A 22,463-nucleotide genomic window follows, 5' to 3' on the forward strand; every position below is an offset into this window, starting at 1 on the left:
AAAATTCATCTGGTTGTGTTCCTTTCTTGACTATTAGGGTGAAGTTCCAAATCCTTAATGGCTTATAGGAAACCCCATGGCCTACCCCTGTCTACTCCATTGTCAGCCTTTATTGCTGCTAGACTCCTAGCTCTCTGCACTCCAGCCATGCTGTGTCTCTTTCAGTTTCTCAAACATTCATGTCACTTCCTACCTCTGGGCCTTTGCACAAGCTGTTCCTCTGCCTCCCGCTCTCCTCTTTCCATTCAGCTAACTTCAGTTCATCCTTCTAGGTTTACCTTAAAAGACACTTTCTCAGGGAAGCTTCCTTGACTTTCTAGAATAGGTTATGTTAATCTGCCACGTGCCACACAGCAGTCTGTACTTTTTTTCTGTGGTTGAGTTTATTCATAATTATTTTTAATTTTTAATTTTTAATTTGTTTTTTAATTTTAGAGAGACAGACCATGAACTGGGCGGAGGGGCAGATGGAGGTAGAGAATCCTAAGTAGGCTCCACTTCGATGCAAAGCCCCATGTGGGGCTTAATCCCATGACCTGGAGATCATGACCTGAACTGAAATCAAGAGTCAGACATCATCATTATTTTTTTTTAATTTTATTATTTTTTAGAATACAGTTTATTGTCAAAGTGGTTTCCATACAACACCCAGTGCTCATCCTAACAAGTGCCTTCCTCAATGCCCATCACCCACTTTCCCCTCTCCCCCATCAGCCCTCAGTTTGTTCTCAGTATTTAAGAGTCATAATTATTTATTTAATGTGTGTCTTCACTGCCAGAATGCATGTTCCATGAAGACATTAATATGTTCACACCCCTTACAGCTGTGTACCTGGTGCCTTGCTAATGCCCAGCACCTAGTCAAGTCTCAATAAATAGTTGCGGACTGGGTGATTGAAACAGATCTTCTAGTTAAGGTTTCAGTTCCTGTGTGCAGCAATAACCTAAGCACCCCAGAGTCCACTATATCTGTGCTTTCCTGAAGCCCTTTGACCTTCATTTTTCATTTTACACATCTTTTTATGTATGTACTGTACACTTTCCTCTTCCCCTTTTTTCCTCTTCCCAGTGATGTGTCACAAATTGATGTATTTTTATTGGGTGAGGCCCAGGTAATCTCCCTGTTTATAACTCTGGCCTTTCTGTGAGCAAACACACAAAATGAACTTTGGTTTATCTCCTGCCATAATGTAGCTGCTAATTGCTGGCAGGCAAGCTGTATCCCATGGTCCACGTGACCAGTGAGGCATGATCAGAAAGGAGCGTGGGGAAGAGTGGCCTGAGGGACCCAGCCAGAGGCTGTCTAGCTGCGGTCCCTGCCTCCCTAAAAGTGCAGAGTAAACCAAGCAAGCACCAGGAGTATGGTTCTGAGGTAAGCAAGGTCATGAAGATGACACTGTTGGGCTTTGTTTTGTGGTCCCTGCTCCTCCATCCAGGGCTGATGTTCTGGGCCTCCCAGATCAGCCAGAACTGCAACAACGGCAGCTATGAGATCACCGTCCTGATGATGAACAACTCAGCCTTCCCAGAGACCTTGGAGAACTTGAAAGAAGCGGTGAATGAGGGAGTGCAAATAGTGGAACAGCGTCTGCTCAATGCTGGTAAGAATATGGCCACAGAATCCACCTCCTCCATGTTACCCCTCTGGGGTCAAAAGATTGCTTGCATTCTTTGCCTAATCATCCACTCTCCTCTACGGGCTTGTCCAACAACCTCTTTCTATTTCAAGGCAGTAGGTCCTCGGAGAGAAGGAGTTAAGTCCTACTGCGTGTGTTCAGTCATTATTCACCCTGCTCTTGGAATGGCCTCAGTCCAGAGAACACCAGGTGTTCACAGCAGTGAAGTGCCCCAGACACAACTGAATTGATGGCTCGGTGTCAAGGAGGCATCATGTTCCTTTCTGTAACTGTTCAGAGGCAATATTTGATCTGGACCCGAGAGTTCACAGGGTTACCAGTCAAGAAGATGAATTAAGAGAGTTAAATTCAGACAGACGCTGCATCTATTTCAGGGATCTTGCATCCATCTGTTCACTCTTTACATCTCTGCTGGCTATTACTGTAAGACATAGTCAACTAAATTTGCAACCAAATTCAGTGTTGCAGTTCTTCATTGTATCTGTCAATTATTAAACTAAGCTTTATAGCATTAGATAAAATATGTAGAATAAAGAGAAAAAATATCAACCCTGATCATTTTCAGCCACCTGGATATTTCCAGTGTCTTTTCATATGCTCTCAGTTTCTTGTTTTTAAGAACATGATTGGGATCACTATGGCAATTTTCTAGGGGCGCCTGGGTGCCTAAGTCACTTAGGCTTCCAACTCTTGGTTTCAGCTCAGGTCATGATCTCACAGTTCATTCCCACCTCAGGCTCCATGCTGGGAGCCTCCTTGGGATTCTCTCTCTGCCTCTCTCGGCTCCTCCCCTGCTCATGCTCTCCCTAAAGAAAGAAAGAAAGAGGGGCACGTGGGTGGCTCAGTCAGTTGAGCGTCTGACTTGGGCTCAGGTCATGATCTCATGGTTCGTGGGTTCGAGCCCCCACATCAGGCTCTGTGCTGACAGCTAGCTCAGAGCCTGAAGCCTGCTTCAGATTCTGTATCTCCCTCTCTCTCTCTGACCTTCCCCTGCTCACACTGCCTCTCTCTCTCTCTCTCTCAGAAATAAATAAAACATTAAAAAAATTTTTAAAGAAAGAAAAAAACTTTAAAAAAAGATAAACCAAACTTAAAAAATTTATTAAAAAAAGAAACAATTTTCTATGCTAATTTTACTTCACATTATTCTGCAAATGACTTTCCTAAAACTGCAGAATCTTCATGTGATGCAAGTGCATACATACTATTCTTTGGATCGCTGCTCAGCCTTTTGGCTAAGATCAAGAATACTATTCTTTGGAATAGATACCCTTTCAAACCATCCAATTATTCCCTACTGTTTGATTTCCTATTATTTTTAATTTCTCATGATTATTTTAAAATACCACAGTAAGCATTTTCATATATGTAGTTTTCTTCCATTCTTTGAGACTAGATTGCCAAAAGTATACTTACTGAGTCAATGACTATTTCCTATGTCTTAATGTTTACCTAGGGTTCTAAAGAGTGTATGTCTTGATTTTCTTGATGTAAAATTCTGTGCTAATTAGCTCTTTTCTAGTGCCCAAACTCCACAGACTCATTAGGCTCATGCTTTCCTCACCATGTGGCTAACACAAAGTATACATATATTTCATACCTCTGCACAAAATATAAGGCTGCACACTGTGTATGGAAGTTATTTAAGCCTCACACTGCATATTTCTGTTCCTAGACTGGATGTGTGTGTTCTAAGTTGTCATAAATAAAATTCATATGACCATTAAAAATACAGTAAAATTCTGTGGTAATAATAGCAAGAGATATCATACATCACATATCTGTGATACCTTTTTGCTGTGCAGTATATATGTCTTCAAACTTGTCTGAGACCAGTTTAGATGTAAATAGACGGAGCTGATCTAGTGCTGTAATGGAACTAGGAGGATTTAATAAATCCCTTTATTTACCAAGACTGTGGCATCATGGAAGGAAAATTTGATTTGCAATCTGGGAACGTGGATTGGAGTGCCTGCCCCAGAGCTTTCTCGTCCTGTGACCCTGGGTGAGCTATGTCCCTTAGTCTCTCTGAGACTTGGCTTCCTTGTTTTATTGAGTACCCGTCATGTCGTAGGTAAGATATGTAGTGTCCTTAGTCACCACAGCTCTGTAAGATCAGCATTATTGACACAGTTTCACAGTGGAAGTTTAATAACTTTGCTGAAGTTATACAGGCTGTCTATTTGACATGAGATTCCAATCCGGATCTGTCTGGTTCCAAAGAGTGTATCATACTGCCACTGTATAATCGTTACCCACCATGAACTAACTTTCTCAGTAAAATAAGACAGTGGAACACTATGGTGAGAAGCAGAGATTTGGAATCAGACAGCTCTTTGTTCATATTCGAGCTTTGTATCCAGCCGTTTATCATCAGTGACCTGGAGTAAATTACTTAAGTTTTCTGAGCCTCAATCCCCTTACCTATAAAATCACAATAGAGAGTAGGTACCTCGTGTGGATACAGTATTAATTAAATGAGGAAATTCATATAAAGTATGCAATACACAGACTGAAACATAATTGAGAATCCAGTAAGTAACAGTTGTTTTATTGTCGTCCCTGTTGTTGAGGATTTTAATGTTGTGTTACTACTGTGCTGTTACCACTGTTACCGAACAAGTAACCAGGATATAAAATAAACAGTGTAGTATAGTGGTAAGGTCTTGATCTCTGGACTCATATAACCTGAATTTGAATTCCTGATCCATCTATCACTAGTTTAATTATAAACACTTTATCAGGTGAGTTATTTATTCTAAGCTCTACTCATCTCATTTATAAAATAGAGTCATGCAGTGCCTTGGTGGCTCAGTTCGTTAAGCATCCAACTCTTGATTTTGTTTCAGCTCATGATCCCAGGGTTGTGGGATCAAGTCCTGCATCTGGTTCTGCACTGAGCGTGCAGCCTGCTTAACATTATCTCTCCCTCCCTCTCTCTCTCTGTCCCCACTTGTGTGCACTCTCTCTCTCTAAAATAAAAACCATACATATTATATATAATAGAGTCATGAATGAATGGTGAGGCATTTGAATAGATTAAATGAGTGGAGAGTTTTGAGGGAGATGGAATAAATCAACAGTGATTCCCAGATTTTTGTATTTGATGATGCATTTTGTTAGATGCATCCCATTCATGGGAAACTCAAGAAGTATAGGTTGTGTTGATAGGTTCATGTTCTAAACATACTGAGCATTATTATTTGGAGGTATACTGACAATACACTTAAGGGCTAAATGGAAGAAAATTAAGAGTTCAAATGTTGTGGGTGATATCCAAATGGAAGAAAACAATATTTTCCTCTAGTACTTAGGAAACCTCTGTGAGTTTTGAAGAATACATGGGATGTGGTAGACAACATGAAAAAAGAGACTCCTTCCACCTTAGGACATCACCTTCTCAAGGATGTGTGTTTCATGGCAAAGCACACCCAGCTGATACCCTCCAAATGATCTCATTTGGAGGGCCCTTTTCGGAGGCTCCAGCACCTATATTCAGATTTGCTTTGGTCCAACTTCTTCTTCAAAGCCCTAGATAGGAGAGAACAGGTTCTGAGATTATACACTTTGGCATTCTATTCATCTTCCCGGGACTGAGCTATCATGCTGGGTGGAGGCGCAGGCAGGATAAAGATGAGAAGAGATCTTCATCTTCCTCTACCAAACTAAAAAACAAAAGCAAACACAGTTTTCACATAACCATAAAATGTTGAGAGGCAGCAGCATACTGTACAGTATGTTCTACACAAGTGGCTCTCAAACTCTTTGATCTCAAGACCTCTTTACACTCTTAAAACTAATGGTGGGCTCTGTAGAGTTTTATTTATATGGTTATATGTATCAACATTTACTATATTGGAAATTAAGACTTAGAAATGTTTTAGATAGTTGTTTATTGATTCATTTAAAATAATTATGCATGCTTATAAACACTTTATCTCTTTATCTGTTAACATAGATAAAATTTCTTATTAAAGAAAATCTGTATTTCTCAAATCAAAAAATAAAAATAGGTGGGCAAAATGGTATTGATTTATATTTTTGTACATCTTTAGTGTCAGGCTTAATAAAAAAATGGCTGGATTCTCATACCTGTTCTGCATTTAATCTGTTGCAATAATACATATTATGTATTAAACTCTACTATATGCTCATAAGAGAAGAGTGGAAAAAACAAAGAATGGCTTAATATACTTATGAGAATAGCTTTGGCCTCCTGGCCCTTCTAAAGGAGTCTCAAGTTATCTCTGGAGTCTATGGTCTGCACTTCGCAAACTGCTATTCTGCAGCATATCAGATTCTGGAATCAGACTGTCCTCGGTTCAAAACCCCAGCTGTGGAACCCTAAGCAAGTTAATCTACCTCTCTAGACCTCCACTTTCTCATTTTTATATTAGGGAGATAAAATACCAATTAACCTCGTAGGATTCAGGGGGGGATTAAGGATTGAAATAAAGCATGCCGAGAAACGTAGCCTAATGCTAGGCATATGGTGACAGAGATCATCCAGTTCTGTTCTACCAATAAATGGATGAGGAACTGGGGCCCCATAGATGAAGTCACTTGTCTGAGATCACACTCAATAGATGTGGATTTCCCCTCTCCTACGTCCGGTGCAGGATTTATCCCTGGGCTTTGCTGTGCCCATCCATCACGAGCTGCCTGGACAGTAGGATTTTTAAGTGAGTCATCTCCAGTGCTCCTCATGGTGGCAAGAGGGAGCAGAGCCCTTATAGAGATTGAGGAGCAGGAGCTAACTTTTACATTAACAGCTGCAGGTGTGGTCATCTACCTAAAGCCCTGTTTTCATCATGTGACTGTGTACTGGGTTGCACTTTACTCCCTGAGTCCTCTTGCTGCTTTCTAAAACAGTCTCAAGCCCTATTTTCTCCTGGTCCCCATGTCCTTTTTTTCTGGGTCCCCCACAGCCTCATTCATACTATTTTCCTAGTTTCATTTACCCTATGTTCTCCCAATTGCTATAAGAATTAAATAACAAAAAGGGTGTAAACTTTTCAGTGTTAATGGCTGGCATATGGCTACACTCACGTGTTAATTGCTGCTAAATCCATCACTGGTCCTACCTCTTCTATTAATTTTCTTTGGTCTTATTACATTGACCTCTCCTATTTGTCCAGACCTATTGGCAACTCTTACGTAGATCTCTTACTGAACAAAGTCTCAGAACAAATGTTCTTGAATCAACCCTCCCCCCACCCAAAAAAGAAGGCAAGAAGTAAAATGCTTCCTAGTCTTAGATACACCTCCGAGGTGGCTTTCGACATGCAAAGATTCTTTCATTCTTTGAAAGAACAGGTCTCCGTCTTTAAAAACATTCTTATTGCCTGGGTGGCTCGGCTGGTTAAGCATCAAGCTCTTAATTTCGGCTCAGGTCATGATCTTTCCAACTGAGCCTCATATTGGGCTCCATGCTGAGTGTGGAGCTTGCTTGGGATTCTCTCTCCCTCTCTCTCTGCCCCTCCCCCATTTGTTCTGTCTCTCTCTCTCTCTCTCCTTCTTTCTCAAAATAAACATTAAAAAAAAAACATTCTTATGTTCAGAAGAGCAATAATTTCTGTTGTTGACATGCTTTACTCTTTTAAAGGTATTAACAGTATTACATTTCATAATTCTGGTTTTAATCTCATTTTACATTTGTGGGAACTAAATTAGAGAAATTCCACTGGCTGGCGCAAGAACACATAGAAAGAAAGTCACTCGCTGCAGCCAGCAGTATAACTAGCCACTGAGGTCTCTGGGCTTCCTGTATAAGGGCTTGGCAAAATTAGGATGCCTCTGCTTAGGAATCAAACATTTCTCCTGAATATTTTTTATTGGAAGGAGACAAAATGTAAGAGACAGAGCTTGGCTGAATGGTTCAGCTGTCTTTTTATTCCCTTCCAAAATATGGTATCTAGGAATACCGAGGGATATTACCATCAATGCTCTTTGTCCGAAGATGATCTATTATCCCAAGATCCTAGACCATGATGGACGCAGTTCACTTTGGCTTTGGGGACACAGCACAGAGTTTCCAGTGTTCACACTGGCAGCACACAGAACCAGCACCTCGGGATCATGAAAGAACAAATACTGTAATGTCTGTATTTTTGTTTTCCTAACAGTCTCCAGAGCTGTATAGGAAACTCGTTGAGTCTATAGTTGTGAAAAGAGGAGAGCCGTGAACATAATGAAAATGTTGTAATACTGGATTGTGGGATGGTTGCCCAAATATATATTTACTAAAAATCATTCAACTGTACAGTTAAAGTGGGTGACATTTATGGAGGGTAAATTATACCTCAATAAAGCTGTTGAGAGAGAGACAGAGAGACAGAGAGACAGAAATAAAAGACAGAGACAGAGAGAGGAAAGAAGTGACAGGGAGTAATATAAGAACTCAGAACTCAATATTCCTAGGCCTGAAGATGCATTCCATTTTTTCCCGGGATCATCTGACAAAAGGTAAATCTCATGGCTATAAACTACTAAAAAATGACATGTTTTCTCTTTTCCCTCATTTCTGGATAACAGGCATAAATGTGACTGTGATCGCTACCTTTATCTCTTCGGAGAGTGTGATTTACAAGTCAAATGACTGCCGGAGTAGTACCTGTGAAGGCCTTGACCTACTCAGGGAAATTTCCGTAAGTAAATGCTTTCGTAGGTGTAGCTCATGCTTCTTGGTACAGGAAGGTCACAGTATGAGACTTGAGCACCTGTCTATGAGCATTTTTTATGTCCTTTCTAGTCACATAGCTGAGGGTTTTGGAGACAGGGTAATCTGACTTTATCCCCATATGTTTCCCAAAGTGATGAGGGCCCTCTGGGAACACAGGGAAGCAGGGAGAATCTTCTATGTTCTCTCTATCTATTTTCAGTGTCATGGAGGACAATTATTTTGTTTTAAATTGTTTTCAAAACCTTTTAAAAATTTAAATGTTGGCATTAATTGGTTTTCTTCTGGATCCCTCAGGAAATACCTGAGGAACTCCAAAGCCCTGCACCAGAGATCTCTGTTTCAAGTGGTCACCATAGATGCAGTCACAGGTTAATTGCTTAAGAGCTGAATCTGAAACCTAATTTTAAAGTAGTAACTGTAACATTAAAGGGTAGAAACGGGAGGGGAGAGATTCTTGCCTACTCCCTCCTCCCAACTCCCCACCTCAGCCAGGGCTCTATGGGGCAAAAGAATGTTTCTAAGCTCTCCAGAAACGGGTACGTGGATGAAAAGCTTTTTTACTACAGAAAGCCAAGGAGAGGTTCTCCTAGAAGCAGAGCACTGGGCATAGAACCATGATTCCAAAGCTTTAATCAATAGCATCACACCTACCAGACAGGCAGACTCATGGGGGGAAGAGTGGTTGATTACAGCAGTCAGTCTCGATCTTGGGAGGGCCTGGAGTGAGCAAGGGGGAGTTTAACAAACTCCACGTTATGATGCTACAAGTGTGTATTTCTTCCTCTTGAGATGGAGGTATACGCCGGTTTTCCAAAACCAGGGATGGGATGTTCCTAATCACGTTCCTCTTGATAAATAGTACAAGACACAATCTGTAGTCACTCAACTGGTCACACTGCAGTTTGTTCTCTTTAGCCCTGTTTCATGGCTCTCCCCAAAACTGCAACTTGCCCTCCTCTCCCAAAGCACCTCCAAATCTAGTCTCTCCTCAGTCTGGCCCACAGGTACGTCTCATGGTGCAGTCTGTCAGTCCTTCTTGCCCCACCCTGCATCCTCCTCTTGACAAGGAATCCAAGTTCACCTTCAGCCTTTTTGACTTCAGCAGAATACCCTTCCTTCCACCTGCAGCATCTTCCCTTTCTCAGATTTCTTTAGCCCTCAGTGCCCCTTGCCCAGCCCAAGACACCACGAGTTGCTCCTGTCTTGAGAGGCCCACTCTCTAACCTTCTGGAGGCCTTCTTTCTTGCCACTTCTTTCCTGTCTGCTTATTCATTGTTTTTACTTTCAAGATTCACTTTTCTTTTCTTTTCTTCCCCCTACAGAAGAACAAACGGATGGGCTGTGTCCTCATGGGGCCCTCGTGCACATATTCCACCTTCCAGATGTAGTAAGTAGTTTGGTTTGTTGTTTTCATGCCACCATAAGTTGAAGTCAGGATATGGTATCACTGTTTAAATGATTTCTCAAACAGCAGTCGAGTCAAGGCAACACAATCAGAGATGTCGGAACCCTCGTAGTTTGCTTCTTCTCTATAAGTGTCATTCCCTTGTCCACGTAGCTCTACCTTTGCTTACCACGAGGTGAATGACAGTCGCTATTCAGGTCCAGTTACTAACATCTGAGCCTGAGAGGCAACATGGTATAGGTACAAAGAGTCTTGGCAGGGAACCGAGAAGACAATGAACCAGGATAATCTGAGGAGTGAATGAAGGACATGTGAGCAGAGGAAACACACAGGAAGGTACAACACCCTGGGCATTGGCACGGCTCCGTTCTAACTTTAGGTCCTCGGAATAAGGAAAGTAGAAGGGTGCTCATTTCACAGCACTGAGGATTATATAACTAACATAGTAACGTATCTTGCATGGTGCCCCTTTCAGCTTAGAAAAATAAATGCTTCCAATATATCCTACAATAAAAATCTTTCTCTGCCTTTGGGAAAATCACCCTGTCCCTCCACTCATTTCACTCAGTGTAATTCTCATCACCATGAAACATTTTGTTCTTCCAGATCGCACTTTCTGTAAATCGAAAGTCCTCTTCTATGCCTTTCCTTCATCTGTTCAGTCTTCCCCTGAATCAAGGATCACCTTTGTCTACACAGAGAAAACTACGCGAAAAGACCCTATGCAATAGATTTTAGAAGGTCAAATTAAATTTCTGAAATCTCTGCCACAAAGTCTGCTTCTGACACCTCCTCCCAGCTATACAAACACTCTGAGATGTTCAGGCCCGCTGCATGCCATGGATATACCACGGAAGCACTTTCTCAGCTCATCTTCCATAGCAAGACACAGGCAAATAGACTCTCCTCCTTATACTTATTCCCAATTGTCGTCTTATCTGACCACGTGTTGCTTTGCTGTAGAATGTGCTCAGAAGGAAAGGAGGAGTAGGAAAATTGATTATTTATGAGGACCTTTTGTGTGCAAAGAAGCACTTTGGCTTCATCAGGGTAGAGAAAATTAAGTAAAACGCAGCCGCTGCCCAGTGAAATAGAGAAGACAAGAGCACCGGTAACCAGCATAGGGCAGAATACAATGAGCTCAACTGAAGAAACACAAAGAAGCTGTAGGGTGCACAGAAGGAACGACTCCTCCTCTGGTTGGAAGAGTTAAGCTCAGGACAGGAAGGATTTCTTGGAGGAGATGGTCTACGAATGAGTGTTGAAGAATAGATGAGATTTTAATGAATAGAGATGAGGAGGTAAGCATCCCAGCCAGGTGGAGGGTAAGCATGTGTACAAGCAAAGAAGCAGAGAAGTGTAGAGATTTTGTGAAAGTTGGTATCAACCGGAGTGCAAGAGACAAGCAGCGGAATAATAGAGATAAAACTAGAAAAGTTAAGTAGAGATGTATTGGGGAGGTCATGAGTTCCAGGCGAGGAGAGCATATTTAATTAGATTTGCATCAGAAACAACTTAGATGGTGCAAGGAAGTGCCATAGGAAGCAGTTCAACTTTGGGAAGAGTAAGTGTCAACCGTGTATAGGAAAGACTGGAGCGCACAGGAGACACTGATGGGGAAAGTCATCAGGGAAGAGGAGGGCTGAAGTAGCATGCAAGCAGTTGACCTGGAAAGGAAGGAGAGCCTTTAAAGGTACTTAAGGGCAGAATAACTGCTAACCAATTTGATAACTGATTGAACGTCAGAGTGAGGGATGGAGAGTAGTCAAGAAGCCCTGAAAGAAATGGAGAAATGAGGACATAGGGAAAAGTAAGTCAAAAAACACTAAAATAAATAAGGCATGGTTTCGAGAAATGAAAAGACAAATTTGACTGTGAACATAGGGAGTTTAAGTGCAAGCAGGACACCTTGCGCTCAAGATGGAAGGGAGGTATTGCTTTCCTTCCTTTATCAAGTGCACATCGAGGGCACACATATGATCCAGGTAGACGGGAGATACGGAGATGAATAAGCCAGACACTGTGCCTTCATGGTGCTTGCAGTCTAGTAGAGGAGGCAGATAGTAAACACATACTGACCCCAAAATTACCTGGTTTCAGGTATCAGTGAAAAGTTTTTCTGATGGCTGACGGGATCTTTCATCCAGGACCCGATGCATGAGTCAGCCAGGCAAAGAGCCAAGGGCAGCAGCATTTCTGGCATATGTCAAGGCCCTGATGATGGATGGTGTTGATATGTTTAAGGAACCACAAGATTTTTGTGCTCAACAGGGAAGGAAAATTGTAGAATCCCCAGGTGTTGTGTGTCTCAAAGGTAGGCTTTAGAAGAGCCAGAAGTAAGGCAATACATGGAAGGAAAGGTATAGAAGGCATCTTTGGGGCTTTACAATATCCGTAGTAGTCGTGGTGGCCCATCTTCTGTTTTCTTAGCCCTACTCTCCGACGGCCATATGTGCCAGCCTCAGTGTTATGGCAACCCAAATAAACATTCCTTTTAGAATAAATTGAATGAACCAAGCCACATTATACATGAAAACACCCAGAGTATCTTAAAACATAACATATGCTCGATAAATGTTTTAAAATTCACCTGTGTGGGTGGGACACCTATTTAAGTTAGAAACCTGCTTGAGTGACCCTATTTCATTCTTGCCATTTATAACCAACCACATGTTGAAGCAGTTAAAGAGGGGTTGTATTTGTGCTACTGAAGTAACCCTGATGTCTGTTTCTTTGTCACCTCTTGGCGTAGCCTTGACACAGATTTGAACTATCCCATGATTTCAGCGGGGAGTTTTGGATTATCATGTGACTATAAAGAGACTTTAACCAGGTTGATGTCTCCAGCTAGGAAGCTGATGTACTTCTTGGTTAACTTTTGGAACGCCAACCATTTGCCATTCAAAGATTTTTCCTGGAACACTGCATATGTTTTCAAAAATGGCACCGAGACCGAGGACTGTTTCTGGTGAGCAGGACCATTAATATGCTGTGGTTCTTGGCACAGAGAGGAGACACAGAATCCTGGCAGGCCAGCTGGCTCCATCTGTAACGGCACTGGGAATGGACACCAGCCTACTTTCTAACACACAAATAAAAGCCAAAGGGCCAAAGGAAACATGGTACAAATACAATCAACATGTATTACGTTTGCAACACTCTAGCTTTCAAAGTATTTTCACATTACTTTTATTGATCTCCTACAGTAAATCCTCTAAAGAAAGGAGAACAAGTACAAGTTCCATTTTACAGATAAGGACAATGAAAAACAATGGTTATTGCTTTCACATTACTGTGAAAGATACGATACCAGAGAGTATGCATTCTGCCAACACCTACAACTAGTTAGAAATAATTTGTCTCACGATGGCTCGGAGGAATAAGTGGAGCAAGAGGAGAACGGGGCATCAGGCACCATTGCTAAAATAAAATCACAAGGTTCACACAAGTCCAGCAAAGATGGCAGAAAGAATCTTTTGGTTGGATTACTGTCTATACCACCAGGGTGCTGCTTGGTTCTGCAGTCTCCCTCCACCTAAGTATGCAGGCGACTAAAGGTACCACTGGGAACGCACATCTAGGGACCTAAAGAATCAACCTTAAGGCCTCATCCTAGAAATTTTGAGGTGAACTTAGAACCCATAAAAGTCCATTTCATTGGAAAGATAAAAGATTCCTATCAGCTCTGAATTTTTGCACTGTCGACTCAAAGGTTTCAATTTCTCTGTGATAATGGGGTTTATAGAACAGAGTAGCCTTCCTTCTGCAAATAGTAAGAAGCTATTATAAGGGGCCTCAAAGGCCTCCTATTTGGTTATATACATGAAGACGCCCTAAAACTTCTCCTTAAAACTAGATCCCACAATCCAAATCATTGATATCATGATGCGTACCATCTGTTGTGTTGACAGTGGAAATGAAGTTTAGATGAAGAAATCCCACAACAGATCTGTAAACAATGAGCAAAACAACAGGGAAGGTCATGAAGAAACTAAACTGGCTTCTTAGAGTTTCTCTCTTTTTTCTCTTCTAGGTACATCAATGCTCTGGAGGCTGGGGTTTCCTATTTTTCTCAGGAGCTTAGCTTCAAGGATATTTTGAGGGGAAATGACCAGTTTCAGCATATCTTAATGAACCAAAACAGGAAAAGCAATGGTAAGGGGACATGGAGATAATTTTTTTGCCAACTTCTTCCTCACAACTACCACATCTGTAAGAGACATTTTGACAAATCTGCCGTCACAGAGTTCTCATCATTACCTCGATATATTTTGTTTATTTAGGGAGATCAGTAGTTCGGTGCCGATTAAAACCTTATCCTATGAGAGAAAGGAGAAAGGTAGTGTTGAACAAATACATTAACATCATGAAACTGATGATGCTGCTGAAGTCTAGCCTTTATAAACCAAAATGATATCATGACCCACCATCAATAAACTGCTTCTTAAGTTCACCTCAATCTAATCTATTGTTGGATTTATGACTAATCCTCACAGATTCTGAACTCGGGTCCCCTGATGACCAAGAGGGTATGTTTACTGATTATCTGACCTCAAGCAAAATTACAAGGTTAGCGTATCATCTCATTTTCCTCTAGTGTATCCCACATGCCTAGTGATCTCCCATTTACAAGTCAAATGTGGGATAAAGTTATCCTCACTAAGCTGTGAGGTGCTTTGTTTCACCTTCCAAGAATTCTCTTTACAAATAAGAATATATCAGAAACAGAAGAAACGATTGTGGACATTTCCTATGAGAGAACGTGCTTGCTTGGTAAGAATTCCTAGTATCACTCAGATCATCATCTACTGTCATTATTAAGCACTTGCCATAATCAGAACCTTCCATGTGCAAATCATTGGCAAGGTGTGGGGGAAAAGGAAGTGTAGATGTCCCTAAAAAGAAATATTTATGTTCCTAAGGAGCTTATTGGACAACGTAGTGTATAAAAAGATCTAATGAAGTGTACCCCAACTCCTCTTTGTCATCGAGTCATCCGTTTGGGAAGTCTGGCCCCAACGAGTAGGAGAGCTCACAGAACCAATTAGACCCTGCCACTGAAATCACTAAGGCTGAGTTCTGAGTTAAGAAGCTACAAGCAAAGCCCAAGGAAAGTTGCTTAGGAACATGACATAAATTCTCACATTAATTTTATTATAACTTTTCAACCACTTTACAATTGGTGAGGTGCACTTAACAATGAAAATAATTTATGTAACTCCGCCAACCTGGTATAATGGAATAAACACTGACCTGGATTCGTAAACTTGAATATGGGAGCTCTGCTATGCCATCTACTAGTTCTTTAGCCTTTTGACACCTTGTCCTCCAGGCTCTTTAAATCAATAAAATTAAGGAAATGGACTAGAGGATTCTTTTTAAGATTCCATGCAGCTCTACTCAGACTCTATGACTATAAGTGGAAAAAAGCAAGGGAGAGAGTAATTGAGGGATTGGTGTTAATCTTAAAACATAACTGTAGCACGGACATGCTGGGTTCAGATTCAGGTACCTGGTTCCCACGTGTTTGTATGTAGACCATTGTGTTTTTCTCTCCTTGTCTTACTCTCTCTTCTCCAGTGATTGTTGTGTGTGGTAAACCAGACACCATCAACTCCCTCAAAGGTGACCGGGCAGTGGCTGAAGATATTGTGATTATTCTAGTGGATCTATTCAAGTAGGTATAATATTTGAAAGAATTCTCTTTTCAGAATGGAAATACTCCCAGGATTTCCAGAAGAGACATTCTCTTTTCTCTTGTTTTGCACAGCCTTTCCTGGGATTTGGTATGATCAAGTTTCATTCTTTCATCACAACCTCATTTTTGTTTAATTAATTTTATAGCCTTTGCAGATATGCATATCTTTGACATCACTATCATGTCTAAATACGGAAGTTTTGTGGCCCGTTAAATCTACATGTCCATTCATCTAAAAGGATCTTGGTCCCCACCCTGATTTTAAGGTCTTTCCAGGCAGTGATAAGTCACTAATAACCCAATCCAGTAGCATTATTTTGAGGAATGTGGGCCATATCTGTGCTATCTTTTGCTAATGGCCTTTGGTCCTAGATGATTTTTCCTTTGCCACCTTTGGTAAGAGGAAAGTTCCAGTTAAATGACTGCTTCTCTGCCCTGTGTGGTTTAGTCATGGGTGGTGATTTTATTCTCTGTAATTCTCTGGAAAAAAGGAGAGAAAATTCTGGAGGTTAGAGACTTTCTTTCCCAATTTTTATTTTTTAAAATTCAAATATCATTAATATACAGTGTTATATTTTACCACTCATCTTCTAATATGGTTGGAGACCCTACAAAGCTTACCAAGGTAGTATCTGAGTCAGATTAAACTTCTAGAAGTTGTCACCAGTGCACCCGTGCCCCTTGCCCCATCAGCTAGATCATAAGGCCTCACTTATCTGACTGAACCATTAATCATTACCCGTCTGCACTCAGCCTAGACACTGTTACTGCCCTACATATTTTCCATATTTGGCTAGTCACTTCACCCACATGAAATGTGCGTGTCACAGTGTTAAGAGGAATGAGACAGGGACTGCAGGTCTGTTTGACAACTATTTGTTTGGGAAGGTAATCTTATCAAGCAACTTAGCTTTTTAGTTGCAAAATACAGGGAAGAGGACAAAGTTATTAACATTTCATTCCTATGAATTGTATGAAATTCACATTGACAGCTGCTCTCAATAGTTGCTTTGCCCTCCGGAAGGAGTCCTCACTGTAGCCCGGTTGGTGTAATTTTACTTTGAGCAAATCCTCAACCTGGTGCAAAAGTGTTGGCATTTCTTTGTCACTGGTCTTGAAGGACACTTGGCTATGTTTTCGGAAGATTATGAGCTTCATTTGAAAGTAGACCTAACTTGGTTTCAAATTCTAATTCTGACACTTCTGGTTCATTTGACTCTTGGGTATCAGCTGCAATCTTGAGATTAAATGTTCCCATTTGTAAAATGAGAATAAAGGTACTCGCTCCATAGGAGAGCTCTTAAGATTAGATGTGATAATATGAGGAAAATATTCTAGACCTCAGTGCATAGATGGGTTCACCTACTGATTGAGTGGTAAATGATGGTTATCTTAGTTATAGTAGTTCCAAGTTAGATTCTTTGCATATTAAAACATTCAAACACTTTGGAAGCTTAGACACCATATGACTTGCAGCACAATCTCAGACAGTATTGAGGGTCCACAGTGCAACAAATATCAGCGAGGAGCTGAGGATATGAGGGTCAATACACTAATATCGAGGAGCTTACGGTGTTAGAGGAAATGGTTAGTCTTTTCATAGTTAAGTTTCACCACATGAAAAGTATATTTAATTCATAAAATTTCTCTGTATCATATCCCAATATAACTAAGTTGTTATGAGCACTTAAAGGAAAGAAAGTTTCCACATATAAACCAAAGGTCAGTAAGCCTTGAAAGCAAGTACTTGCTCACATGTCCAGAACCTAAAGAACTCCCTCAAAGAAATATCTGTGTTCTGATCATCCTTTCCATTTGTGTATGTGAACTACAGCTGCCTACACCCTCTTACTCAACCTCATGTTTGAAGAAAATAAACCCACCTGGGGAAAGCAGAAAGTTTTGCAGGCTACTGGAAAAAATGTCTTAAAGCATTTCTAGGCTGATGCTATAATTTCTGGGAATTGGTAGAAGCTTCCTACCTGGTTTTGGAGGAACCTAATTTTCATGAGGAACTTGTGCTTTTTATTTTTATTTTATTTTATTATTATTATTTTTTTTACAAATAGTTTATTGTCAAGTTGGTTTCCATATAACACCCAGTGCTCAGAACTTGTGCTTTTTAATACAGTAATGAATACTTCATGGATAATGTCACAGCCCCTGACTATATGAAAAATGTCCTTGTCCTGACATTGCCTCCTGAGAATTCCATCTCAAATAGCTCTTTCTCCAAAAATTTATCATGGGTAAGTCTCACAGGTATATACTATTCTTTGTCAAGGGTAATATATTCTTCTTCTATGTAGGACCCAAATTCTAAAGTAAGCAATTATTATTATTTTTTACTCCCATTCACTCAACAGATATTAACTGAGACCAACTATGTGCAATAGCAGAAATACGGATAGTAAAACTCTTACTTTAGGTCACCGTGCTGGCCTTTGGACCACCACGGCAATTGCACTCTGTAACATCAGAATGGAAATGACAATGTGGGAAGACAGGAAGAAGCCCCACTAACTCAGAGAAGGTAGAAACTAAACAATGTACCTAAAGCAAACTTCCGCTGGTGCTGATATCAAAAGTCTACCTTTAAAGATATATATTCCTAGGTTAAGACATGGTCCTCTATTATAATTAAGTTGGCCATTGTTTAAACTTGCCCAGGAGATTCCTGTTTATCCCTCTTACCCAGCATTTCATCTGGTTTAGCCCTGATCCTTAAAAAAAAAAAAGAACTTCCAACTGGACAGTAAATCATGGCCACCTTATTATAATGCAGGGGCCCCTGACCCTAATACTGCATTAGGCCTTGTCAGTCACTGCACCTTAGTGTGATTAAATTCATCAGATTTCTGCCCTCAGAGTCAGTTGAGAGTGGGTTAGGACTGGGAAGAAGAGGGAAAGAGCAGTCCTGAGGACCCTGAACAGCTGCGGGATGGGAAGTCATGGGCCAGGCCTAAAGAGCTATGAGGGAAGTTGGGTACTTTGGGGAGTATAACAGTTTTTTCCTAGACTAGAAATTCTAAACCCTCTGTCTCACAACCCTGCAAAAATTTGGAGCTGCAACCCCTTTGGGGGTTGGGTCTTAACTGATTATTTTTATCTCATCAAATGATGATTTCAGCAAAAGACACTGAAACCAATGAAAGTCATTTTCTTTTTTCTTTTTACATTTTCCAGCAAATACACTTCAGGGTGTAATATTCAGATATCACTTGCACAGCTTCTAGGCTCTGGTGGAAGTGTGATTCTTCACAGGTGGGCAGTCCAAAATGCCCAAGCTGACAGAATTCACTTGGTCTCAGTGGGCACAAGACTTTTAATCTATAACCCAGTTCTGTGAAGACCACCATGCAACTGTCGAGAATTGTCTCCAAAGCAAGTTCAATGGTATCATCCAATCAAAACTCTTCGTGCCCCATTCAGGGCAGGGAATTGTTTTTACTGTTGTTCTCTTTTACTCTTTGTTAAAACATTAAAATACAATCAAGCATTTTTTCTATATAAAATCTCATCAAGAATTATGAAAATGTTGCATGTTCTTCTTCCTGGTTGAAATGATAGATTTCACCATTATGGGAAGGAAGTACTTCCCTAAAGGTAGTGTTTCTGGTTTATTGATCCTAATGAAAGGCAGAATTTTGACGCAGGGGTAATAAAAGAGCCCTGGTTCAAGGACGTATTTCCCAAATGACTTCCTTTAATACCATCCCTATAATCCTCCTAATGTCCCTTTACGTTTCCAGTTACTCTGATGATCCCAAGAACGTTTTGTTTCAGGCTCAAGACCAGAATCCCTTTTTGGAACTCATTTTGAGATTTTTCTTTCTCATTCAGGCAAAAAATGACTTTGCTCTTGCCTACTTGGATGGCATCTTGCTCTTTGGACACATGCTGAAGTTATTTCTTGAAAATGGAGAAGCTATTACCATCCCCAAATTTGCTCATGCTTTCAAGAACCTCACTTTTGAAGGTACTGGTCTCCTAAGAGCAAACAACAGCAACAGCAAAACTTAACACTTCATAGAAAGCTGAAGAAGAATGGGCTTTGTGGATGGACTTTGGGAAGCAAAGAGGGGGTTTGGCAATAGATGTATCAACAGCTAAATATCTTTGAACTTGGAGGCAAACATCATTGCATAAATTTGGAGGTTGTTATTCTTGATATCCAGACCCCAGGTTATACTTTGGGATTTCAGAATCTTTCAATATCAAAGAAAGGGCAAATGGCTTGGACCCTGTACTTATAAACAAGCCCATCACAGGGCATTATGGGCAGTGATATCCCGAATAGCTTAGAGACTAGCAAAAATCAGATTTTTGATTACTGATTCAATCTCCTTACTAGTTATAGATCTATTCAAATTTCCTATTTCTTCATTGTTTAGTCACGGTAAGTTTTATGTTTCTAGAAATTTGTCCATTTCATCTAGGTTATTCAATTTCTTGCTATAGAATTTCTCATAGTATATTTTTTTGTAGAATTGATAAGGTCCCCACTTCATGTTTTATTTCAGTAATTTGAGTCTTTTTCTTATCTACTAAGCTAAAAGTTTGTCAATTTTGTTGATCATTGAAGAACCAACTTTTAGCTTCATTGATTTTTTCTGTTTTTTTTTTTCTCTTCTGTATTTCTTTTACCTCTGATCTAATCTTTATAATTTCCTTCCTTCTGCTAGATTCGGGTTAAATTTGTTCTTCTTTTTTGGTTCCTTAAGTTGTAAAGTTAGATTTTTGATTTACATTTGTTTTTGTTTTTTAATGTAAACATTTACATCTTTAAATCCCCCCCTTAACACTGCCCTTGCTGTGTCCCATAAGCTTTGGCATTTTATGTTTTCATTTTTATTTGTCTTTAGGTTTTTAAAATTTTCCTTTTGATTTCTTCTTTGATCCATTAATTGTTTAAGAGTGTGCTGTTTAATGTACATAAATTGGTGAATTTTCCAGCCTTCCTTATGTTACTGAATTCTGACTTTGGTCAGAGAAGATATTTTGTAAAATATCTATCTTTTTAAATCTAGTCAGACTTAATCTGTGGCCTAACATTATAGTCTACCCTGGAAAATGTTCTATGTGCACTTGAGAATAATGTGTATTCTATTGTCGGGTAGAATGTTCTGTATTTGTCTGCTAGTTGATGTATTGTTCAAGTCTTCTATTTCCTAACTTCTTTTGTCTTGTTATTCTATCCATCATTGAAAGTGAAGTATTGAGGGGCGCCTGGATGGCTCAGTCAGTTAAGCATCTGACTTTTGATTTCAACTCAGGTCATGATCTCACAGTTTGTGTATTCAAGTTCTATGTTGGGTTCTGTGATAACGGCGCAGAGCCTGCTTGGAATTCTCTTTCTCCCTCTCTCTCTGCCCCTTCCTCCCTCTCTCTCAAAATAAACAAACTTAAAAGAAAGTGGAGTATTGATATTTTCAACTCCTATTCTAGAACTGTCCATTTCTCTGTTCCATTCTGTCAATTTTTGCTTCACATATTTTGGTAGTCTGTTACTAAGTGCATAAACGTTTATAATTGTTATATCTTCTTGCTTTATTGAAACCTTTATTAATATACAATATCCTTTTTGTCTTACAAACTTTTTTGATTTAAATTCTATTTTGTCTGATATTAGTATGTCCGCCACTACTGTCTTTCATTTACTATTTGCATAGAATATCTTTTTACATCCTTTCTCTTTCAACCTATTTGTGTTTTTGGATCTAAAGTGAGTCTCATAGATATCATATAGAATCATTTTTTGAAATACAATCTCCCAATCTCTATCTTTGATTCTCCAATCAAAATCCAAGCTATTTTAAATTTTAAGTAATTACTGATAAGTAATTTACTTTGATCATTTTGGTATTTGTTCTCTGTTGCCTTATAGTTTTTTTGTCTCTCATTTTCTGCATTATTGTCTTCTGTGTTTAGTTTATTTATTTTGTAATGAAATGTTTGAATTCCTGTCTTATTTTTTGCCTATATTCTTTAACAATTTTCTTTGTGGATACCATGGATATTATGGTTAACACTCTAAGATTATTACATTCTAATTTTATTTTATACCAGTCTAACTTCAGTCATATTAAAAAAAAAAAACAACTTTACAGCTTTAGGGGCACCTGGGGTGGTTCAGTCAGTTAGACAACTGACTTTTGATTTCATCTCGGGTCATGATCTTACAGTTTTTAGGGTCGAGCCCCACATCAGACTCTGTGCCATCAGCACAGATGTGGGATTTTCTCTCTCTCCCTCTCTCTGCCCCTCTCCAGCTTGTGTGCTCTCACTCTGAACATAAATACATAAAGTTAAAAAAAAACTCTACAGCTTTAATACTTCCATCCCCACCTGTTTCAGACATTGATGTTGCAAAATTACATCTTTATACATGTGTGTCCAAAAACATAAACTATTGATATTATAAGCATTAGTCTCTTAAATTATGTCAAAAGCAAAATATGGAGTTACAAACCAGTTACAATAATGCTAGTTTTTGGACTAATTTTTAAAAGCACATTCATCCCTTAAATCATGTAGAAAATAAAAAGTGGAATTACACACTATTGTTATAATAATGCTAGATGTTACAATTGCCCATGCATTTGCCTTTATTGAGAACTTTATTTCTTCATATGGCTTTGGGTTATTGTACAGTTTCCTTTCATTTCAACCTATGGAACTCCCTTTAGCATTTCTTGCAGGGCAAGTTCTAGTGGTTACAAACCCTTTTGTTTATCTTGGAATGTCTTACTGTCACCCTCACTTTTGACATACAGGTTCATTGGATAAATGATTCTTGGATGAAAGGTTTTCTTTTAGCATTTTGATCAGCCCACTGCCTTCTGGCCTCCAAAGCATCTAATGAGAAGTGTCTAAAAATCTTACTGAGTATCTCTTGTACGTGACAAATCACTTCTCTCTTGTCGCTTTCAAAATTCTCTCTTTGGCTTTTGACAGTTTGATTAGAATGTGTCTCAGTGTGGATCCCTTTGAATTCATCCTTTTGGAGTCTATTGAGCTTCTTCGATATTTATATTCGTA

General features: G+C 39.7%; 1 protein-coding gene across 1 annotated transcript in view; it reads left to right on the top strand.

Moving 5' to 3' along the window:
• Positions 1-22,463, top strand: part of GUCY2C (guanylate cyclase 2C) — an 81,427-nt gene that overhangs the window by 12,944 nt on the left and 46,020 nt on the right. Inside the window, 8 exon segments of the mRNA XM_077756437.1 lie at positions 1,437-1,601; positions 8,172-8,284; positions 9,642-9,706; positions 12,477-12,692; positions 13,758-13,879; positions 15,305-15,401; positions 17,554-17,671; positions 19,266-19,401. Of these exon segments, the coding sequence (XP_077612563.1) occupies positions 1,437-1,601; positions 8,172-8,284; positions 9,642-9,706; positions 12,477-12,692; positions 13,758-13,879; positions 15,305-15,401; positions 17,554-17,671; positions 19,266-19,401 (1,032 nt within the window).

This window comes from Crocuta crocuta, unplaced genomic scaffold (genome assembly GCF_008692635.1).
Source record: "Crocuta crocuta isolate KB4526 unplaced genomic scaffold, BGI_CrCroc_1.0 scaffold262, whole genome shotgun sequence".
NCBI classification, from domain to species: domain Eukaryota; kingdom Metazoa; phylum Chordata; class Mammalia; order Carnivora; family Hyaenidae; genus Crocuta; species Crocuta crocuta.